The 9,683-nt window shown below is 30.8% G+C and overlaps 1 protein-coding gene across 1 annotated transcript; it reads left to right on the forward strand.

Moving 5' to 3' along the window:
• The first annotated feature begins 2,738 nt into the window (after positions 1–2,738).
• Positions 2,739–6,999, forward strand: LOC100809662 (anthocyanidin synthase). The gene is given in 3 exon segments (NM_001367054.1): positions 2,739–3,398; positions 5,642–5,975; positions 6,566–6,999. Coding segments are annotated over 3 exon segments (1,122 nt in total). The 5' UTR covers positions 2,739–2,856; the 3' UTR covers positions 6,812–6,999.
• Positions 7,000–9,683: the final 2,684 nt, after the last annotated feature.

Raw genomic sequence — 9,683 nt, forward strand, 5'->3', positions numbered from 1 at the left:
TATCACACAATAATAATATTTGCATGATACAAAACATATATATGTATATGTATATAGTAAATTAAACTACATTGTTTTTTATCAAAGGATTTCTATAACAATTATTTTAATATTACGTCAAAAGAAATTACCACTAGACATTAACCTTACAATTTTCTTTAATTTATTATTCTAGTATTACAATAATTATATACACATAACATGTTGATCATCGTCGTAGAAAAATTAGAACAAGATAATAATTTATATAAAATAAGTCATTGAATAATATTATTTAAAATATAATTTACGTTAATAAAAAGAACTTAATTTTTCTAAGGGGTTTACACTCAACACAAAAACACATCAATTTCATAGCAATTTCTCATTGGGACATCAATTGATTCATCAAACATATATAATTCACTGTAATAATTAAAAGGATAAAATGAAAATTGTAAAAATACCTCAAAACTCATTCCAATTGATATCTCTAAGGATCTCTACACATGTTTTCACTAATCCCCAATTGTGAATAACTCATCCCTTACCTCGGGCTCACGTGTCTTCAGCCAACGATAGCAGCATCTCTAGTGGTTCCCTGAGATTCCTCCAATTTTTTTTCTCTAACTGCTCTGATAGAGTTCACAAACATCAAAGAGACAGAGAAGGGATTGAAGTCTCCACTTGTACTGTCATCATACGATTTATTTTTCTCCCTCCAAAAATATTATCCCGCAAATCCCAATGGTGAAAGCGTGAAAAATTGAATTTCAAACAACATATACAAATTTCATGGAAATCCAACGGTTAACGAAACCGGGATCGTAGTTTTACCGAGACAGCTCTAGGTTTCTGCGGGAAAGGAAAATGCTACAATGTGAGGGGTATTTCTCTTAGCTCAGACATAATATCAAAATTCCCAACGGTGAGAATGCTCATAATTGAGTTGCAAACGTAGTGCTCAAATTTCACGACGATCCAACGGTGAATGAGTCCGAGATCGTCATTTTTCTGAGACGGGTTAGGTGGCATGCGGGAAAAGGAGAGGGTTTTGAGAGTAGAGAGAAAAAACGAAATTGAGGCAGAGGAGGAGGCTGAGCATATTGTTATTTATAGCTAGGGGCATTTACGACCTATTATTTACTCTATTTATTTATTTATTATTTTATAAAAATAAACTTTATTTTATTCTCTATCAAACAAATAAAAAATACCCTTTTTATTTTTTCTCAAATTATTATTTTAATTAATAATTATATCTCCTTATTTATTTATTTATAAAATCTCATCATTTTTTTTAAAATTCTATTTATTTATAAATAACAATCATTTTTAATCTAGTTTACGAAAATTGGGATGTTACAAGAGAGAGAGTGACGCGATGAAGAAGTCGAGGTGTCAATCCCCTTAGCACCGCGACAAAGAAGGAACGCGAGAATGAGAGAGAGAGAGTCAGACGCTGCCAGATAAGAGAGAAAGCGAGAAATTAAAAATAATAACTATTCAAAGACGATTTTACAAAACCGTCTTTGTACAAAGTTTAATTATGACGGTTTTTTGAATAACTGTAACTATTCAAAGACGATTTTACAAAACCGTCTTTGTACAGAGTTTAATCATGACGATTTTTTGAATAACCGTCTCTAGACTCACAATTCTAAGACGATTATTCAAAAATCGTCTTTGTTACAAATGAACTTAATTATAACATTGTCATCGGATAGTCTTCAAAGACGATTTTTGACCAACCATTGTTGGCACGTCATAATAAACAATTGTTGTAGCAGTGACAATACTTTGATATGCTTGCAAAAGATTCAACAAAATGACACAACTCTGAGTAGTAGACAATTTTCAATTGAACCAAACAAACTAACGTGACACTTTGTTAACCGCGTTTAACAAAAGCTCACTAACCATGAAAAATAAAATCAAACATACATACGTGAGTTACTAAGATAAAAAAAAATTAGATATTAAAATTAAAATATCCTATTTTACAATGTACTAATAAGTTATTTAATCCTATTTTCTAAAGTAAAATAAATTATGGTGACAATTTTTTTTTAATTATTGTCGTGTTGGTTTCCTAGTCGCATCCCATGATATAATTAAGTTTTTCCTTTTTCTATTGGTGGGATATAATCTTTTTAATTCAATTTTCATCGGAGTGAGAGACGTGGGAACTCGTGAGAGGTTTTGACTTATCAACACAAAACACAAACACAAGCACACACAGTCACTAATACATAGCCAACAGGTAGCAGCTACCATCTAGTGGACCCTCCTTGTGTTTTATCAGGGCCGCACTTCATTCAGCACAAGTTACACAAACTTCTGCCTCTATTTCACTTCCAGCAAACATAACCAGCCGAAGCACACAAATTCCCTCATATCATTGAGCCATATAATTCTCTGTTATTGATGAGTTTATCAATTTTTTTATTCTTCTTATCCTATTTTCTTTCTTTTAATATTCTTAATCAGATAGCATGGAATATATAAATCCAAATCCATTAAACTAAACAACTTTATCAATTATCATATCAAAATTTATTAATTTCGACAAGCTTTTCCATAAATTTTGCTAAAATCAATTAAAAGGATCATGCGTTATTCTCATAATGTCACAATTAATTTTCCATAAAAGTGGTAGTAAATAATATTCATGAACAAAATCAATTTTATCACGGCGCCGAAATTTTTGCCCTCGTGTTATTGCTGTCTATATAAAGCCCCTTCTATATGCTACTCACAGCAACAAAGTCACAAATCACACATACACACACTCAAATACATACACTAGTAGTGTGGTGTGTGCCCTTCCTTTATCCTTTTGCTTTTTGTGTGCAATTAACACACACTCACACAAAAATGACGGCATGCCAAGATTGGCCAGAGCCAGTGATTCGAGTCCAAGCCTTGGCTGCAAGTGGCTTAGCCACAATCCCCGAACGTTTCATAAAGCCTAAGTCCCAAAGACCCACTAATAGTAACAATTATGCTCCAAAGACCAATTTCTCTCAAATTGGTCATCATAAGAACAATACCACCAACAGCAACATCCCAGTGATTGACATGAAGCACATCTACGGTGGTGACGAGGGAAAGAGGGCTGAGACGCTCCGGCTCGTGTCGGAGGCGTGCCAAGAATGGGGTTTTTTCCAGGTGGTGAACCATGGAGTGAGCCATGAGTTGATGAAGGGGGCAAGGGAGGTGTGGAGGGAGTTCTTTCACCAGCCACTTGATGTGAAAGAGGTGTATGCTAATACACCCCTCACTTATGAAGGGTATGGAAGCAGGTTGGGAGTGAAAAAAGGGGCCATTTTGGATTGGAGTGATTACTTCTTTCTCCATTACATGCCTTGTTCCCTAAGGGACCAAGCCAAGTGGCCTGCCCTCCCAACATCCTTAAGGTATGTCCCCCCTATAATTGCTAATGTAAAAAAAAACATAAGAATGTTTTGGTCGCTAATGTAAAAAATACAATTTAATAAGAAATAAGAAACCCAATCAACAGTTTGAAACCGTCTCATAAAAATGGGACATATAATTGTGTGTAAATGTTGACCACATGGAATCCGATTTCCTTGATCATCTCAAAATTAGAATTTGCAAAAAACAAAAATTCCACTCTTCATTATTTTTCAAGTACATGTCTTTTAATGGTTTTTTATTTTTCACAAGAAGTGATTTTTCTTTCCAATTTAATGCAAAAGAGAGTGCGAGAAACATGCGACTAATCAGATTCAACCACTTCTTATTCAAGAAAAGAAAAATCAGGTTCTTTCTGGTTTTGTCTCATTTGTAAAGAAGTGGGTGAGGATTTACTTAATTATTATTTATTACTATGGGAGGTGGGTACGTACCTAAAGCGACACTTTTGTTCATTAGATTAAGGTTTTGTAAGAACCAGTAAGATGTTATCGACATGAAATGCTTCGTGGCTCACAAAGTCGTGTAATAGGATATCATTTCATTTCTTAATGAATTTTGCTAACTAATATTCTTAGAGTATTAATTAAGAAATTGAAAGAGAAAAATATTCATTATGAAAATTTTAAAAAAGTCATGTTAATACAATTTGCATATTTCAATAAAAAAAATTCTTCGTTTAATTTTTTAACCAATATTTTAAAAACATTAATTAGCATTTACTTTTTTAATTAAGCCTTAGGAACTTGTTACCCTACGGTTGATTTTGTGGTGCAGTTTCATATGGTTGAAGAATCAGCTCTTTTTTAACACTACTTTGAAACGTAAACAAGTACACCGTACACCCATATGAAAAACGTGGGGATTTCAGTGACAAAAGCTATCTACCTGGTCAACATATTATAAAAAATTATGGCACTAATGAGAGAGAGAGAGATAATTCAGATAATAACACGGGTGAATTAAGTACTAAGAGGTTTAGCTAAATTATTTGAATAGATCTTTAATTCTTACAAATCAAAAAATAAAATCCATATAGGGTTAAAATATCCAATAAAAATGGATGACGGCAAATTCAATCAAACTTTTTTCTTCTTTTAGACTCTAGTAATGTATTCTTTTTCATTTATTTTAATTCGTATATTTTTTTGTCAAAGTCTATATACTTTTATATCGATAAAGTATCCAATAAATGGCAGGTAAGATCAAGGTTCACATGTTTTTATATTCTATTAATAAATTTTATCTCTAAACTTTAAAAATATATGAAATTAGTTCCTCAATTTTTTTTAAAGTATGATCAATTCTAATGGAAAAGAGATTTAAGTCTACATGTTTTATTTTTTATTTTTCTCATTAATGAACAATAGATTATATAAATACAATGTCTCATTATAATTTGATCATCTAGTCACGTGACCGTCTTTTTACCTTTTTTCCTCGTGGTTTTTATTGTTCCAGAGGTTACAATTCTAAACAGCTAATGGAAACTACATTGCATCATAAGTATATGATCTTTGAATAAAATTGTAGCTGGGTTGTTTTGGATCTTTGTGGCGATAAATTGAGCTACGCTAGACTTTTGCTTTTGCGTCATTTCTTGTTGGAATTTTATTTATGGGAGGTAAAACTTGCCCCCTCTGACACGAATAAAATCTGCAAACACTGTTCACAAAAAGAGCGTAAAAAACAAATGTGTGAGCGTGACTATGGCAAAATAATTATCAAAAAGCATTTATTTCCTTTAATAGTAGATTTCCATTTTAGTCTTTGAAACTAAGTCAATTATTTAAATTCTAGAATTTGCAAAATTTTCATTGCAGTTCTTAATTTTACAAAAAGCCATTCGATTCAAATATTTCTATTTTAATTTTCACTGTAATTTTGCATTAAAAAGATTAAATAAACAATTTGAGTAATTGATACTTATGAAATTTTTCTATTTTAATTTTCACTGTAATTTTGCATTAAAAAGATTAAATAAACAATTTGAGTAATTGATACTTATGAAATTTTTTAAAACCTAAATCTTATATAATTTTTGAAAACCCAAATCCGAATATAGTATTTTTTTTATTCGTATTTTCTCCATAGTTGAAAATGAATTAATCTTTGTAAATAACTTTAATATTGTATCTGAGAAATCATACAAGGCAACCATTAATTTAATTTCTTTCTAAATTTTTATTTTCCCTAATTAAGTTTCTTTCTTCCTTTATAACAGGAGCATCATCTCTGAATATGGTGAACAAATTGTTAAGCTAGGAGGAAGGATACTTGAGATAATGTCAATAAATCTTGGCCTTAGAGAGGATTTTCTCCTAAATGCATTTGGTGGGGAAAATGACCTTGGTGCTTGCTTGAGGGTGAATTTCTACCCTAAGTGCCCACAGCCTGACCTCACTCTTGGACTTTCCTCTCACTCAGATCCTGGTGGCATGACCATTCTTCTCCCTGATGAAAATGTATCAGGACTTCAAGTACGCAGAGGAGAAGATTGGGTCACTGTTAAGCCAGTCCCAAATGCTTTCATCATCAACATGGGTGACCAAATTCAGGTCTTTATCTAGAATATTCAAGCATTTTTTTTATTAGTCAAGTTTTTATATCATGATCACTTAGGAGTTAGGACTTATTTCACTTGAAAAATATATTTCCTGCTTTTATTTTTTATGAACTAAATATTTGCTTTTAAAGATTTATAAAAAAATGGTGAATTAATAATTCTTTAAAAGTAAGAAATTAATAAAATAAAAATAATTTAAATTTATCTGTGAAAATAGTTAAGAGAAATAGAAAACAATTTTCTAGAAATATCTTTAGTTATATTCAAAGTCCATCCTCATAAAGTTTAAACTTTTGGTTAGCCAACAAAAATATATTCGGCATTAATTTTTTAAAACAATAATATATATATATATATATATATATATATATATATATAATTCCACATATAAATTTCATATTTAAAGAGAAAAAAAATATCTTTTAAATTTTTTTTAGACCTTATTTATTATTGGATTGATCCCGATTATAATATATTATTATATTATGTAGTAGTTGTTTCAAATTGTTAGGGGCACAAAATTCAATAATTAATTAAAGGTTTTTTCTTATTATTCAATTTGCAATATATATATGTTTATAGGTGCTGAGCAATGCAACTTACAAGAGTATAGAGCACAGGGTGATCGTGAACTCAGACAAAGATCGCGTTTCATTGGCCTTTTTCTATAACCCCAGGAGCGATATACCGATCCAACCAGCCAAGGAGCTTGTGACTAAGGATAGGCCAGCACTATACCCACCAATGACATTTGATGAGTATAGACTTTACATTAGGACAAGAGGACCAAGTGGAAAAGCTCAAGTTGAATCTTTGACTTCCAAATGAGATGAGATTCCAATTGAGCAGTAGTTTGCAGTGCACAAAATTAATTTGCATATGAATAATTTATCATCTTTGTGTTTGTCTCAATATCAGACTCAATTAATCAAGTATCATATCCCACTTAAATTCTATGTAACACTTTACTCTGTATTTTTCTTATCTCAAATATAATATATGGTTGAGTTATTGCATATGGGTCGATTCAAGAAAGAAAATGAATAATGGGGAGTGGCAGTGTTGTCAAAGTGGCCAGCTTTCTCCTCTAGTTGCCATAGTGGGATGCTAACTAAATCTCACTATTTATGCTTGAGGAAAAAAGATAATAATAAACATGTTTTTTTTCTTTTCTAAAATACAAATATTTTATAGTAAAAATGATTATTATGAATAATAAATTTATCTTATTAAATATTTAATACATTTACATACTTATGAAGAATAATAATAAATATGTATCATGAATTTGAGCAATTAAAACGACAACTTTATAAAGTAGTTTAACCTAGCTAGTTGCGTGGCATATTAACCAAAGCGGGTTCCTTTTAGAAACTTATTTTCAAAAAAGGTTTGTTTTGAAATTTTTGCTGGAGGGAGTCACTTTTTGGAGGCATTTCGCCAGTCATATTGACGAGTTAGACACGTGGCGGGTGATGGGAAATTCGCTAGTGGAGTTGGCGAGACATGGGCCATGTGGCGTCTTCTGCCATTCGTAATGGTGAAATGTTTTTTTGTATGAAAATTTTTTTGAACTTGAAATGGTCATAACTTTTGATATGAATATCCGTTTGAGGTCCATAATATGTCAAAATGTTCGAAATTGAATGAGGAATCCCCTGGTCAACTCATTTTTCCAAAAAAACGCCTAAGTAGCTCAAAAATAGCATTTCAGATAAAAAAATGGTTTTGAGCTACTTGGAGGTATTTTTTGGAAAAATGAGTTGACCAAATCCCCTTAGGTGTTAGGGATTCCTCATTCAATTTCGAGCATTTTGACATATTATGAACCTCAGACGGACATTCCTATCAAAAAAGTTTAAAAAATGTTCTGTACAAAAAAACATTTCGCCATTACGAATGGCGGAATACGTCACGTGACCCATGTCTCGCCAACTCCACTAGCGAATTTCCCACCACCCGTCACATGTCCAACTCGTCAACATGATTGGTGAAATGCCTCCAAAGACTGACCCCCTCCGAATTTTTTTTTTTAAAATAGACCCCTTTTAGGAATAAATTTTTAAAAGGAATCCGCTTTGGTCAATTTGCCCTAGTTGCGTTTACTTGTAGCCAACTTTGGATTGTTGCTTCATGTTTATCTTTGGAAACAATGAATACTGGTACTATGCAATTGGCTTTTTCTTTGATCAGCTTCTTTTCTATTATTGGGGAGTTAGTGCTTGGCCCGTTTGCACCATTAATGTCTCTGTAGTTGCCATATTCCAGTGATGGGTTCTGTTTGCATGCCTTTCTCATAATATTCACAGTACCCAACACAATGGTAACCAAAGAAAAGTACCAAACAGAGTGGCTGGAATATTATTACAAAGTTAACTGTGGTCCTCTCTCACCCACCATCGTTTGTCTTGTGGGGAACAAAAACGTGTATGAAGACTTCATTAATATTTTTTCCTTTTATTTAAGCCACCATAGGCTTGATAAAACACACGTTTTTAATGCACCCCATTAACTATATTATATATTAATTAATTAATGAATTTAATAATATGGCGACTGATTAGGCAATTTCAATTCAATCACGTCATCTTTTTTTGATAAAATGGATGACAGGATCTATCACATGTCACAATGAGAAAAGATCTACCATGCACAGTGCTCACGAGTTTAATTATGGTAATTATAACCTTATAATTGGAACAGCTAGCCATACAATTCAAGTTCCATTTGGCCCATTGATGTATCAATTCCTAATTCATTCACATATTTTTTTTTCTCGAAAAGTGGTTATTTGATTAAGAGAGGAAATTATTATTTAAAAATAAATTTTCAAAAAATAACATGAGTTTTACATGGTTTTTCTTTACTTTAATTTAAACAAATTTTCTCAATTACCTTTTATTATTTTCTTTTTTGCACAATTAAACACACTAAGGATATGTTCGAAAGGACAAAATCAAAGTGAAAGAAAAGAAAATATGCATAAAAATATTTCTTCTTTGTTTCATTTAAGAGAAAATAAATAAAAAATTAAAAAAAGTTGACTTCAAACGACAAAAGTTTTAAAAAAATTTCCTTCTGTTCTTTCTTCAATTCAAATTTTAAAATTATGTTTTCTTATTTTCTTTCCTCCTTATCAAACATTAGTAAAAGAAATGATATTTTCCTCCGAAACCAACCTACCGAAACATCCTCCGACCCATTAAAATTTAGCCGCCTGTCACCATCTTTAAAAATACAAAAATTACTTAAGTTTAACTCTTTAAAGTTCTTTTTATTCAAAAGTTAGGTTTTTTTTTTACCATTTTGCACATTCTTTCTCCATTTTTTTTGCTTAAAATACACTATTGTGGGAATTAATTCCCAAAGTACACCACTTTCAGCAACTTCACAGAAGTCGGATTCTGACACCCCAATTTCCCTTCTTCCTTTTTTTTTTAATAAAAAAGTTTATATATTATTAAAATTAAATATTATATTATATAAAATTATTTTTAATTAATTTAAAAATTATTTATTTATTAAATTAATTTATGTAATATTATTTTATAATTTAATTTTGTTATTAAGAAAATGATATTATTAAATATAAGTATTTTTGTTATATTATTTAAATTATATAAGATATTTTGTGGGTAAATATATGTTTTAAAATCTGAATTTTGTATAATAATATATTTATTTTAGTAAATATTTATTT

Source organism: Glycine max, chromosome 3 (assembly GCF_000004515.6).
Source record: "Glycine max cultivar Williams 82 chromosome 3, Glycine_max_v4.0, whole genome shotgun sequence".
In the NCBI taxonomy this organism is placed as follows: domain Eukaryota; kingdom Viridiplantae; phylum Streptophyta; class Magnoliopsida; order Fabales; family Fabaceae; genus Glycine; species Glycine max.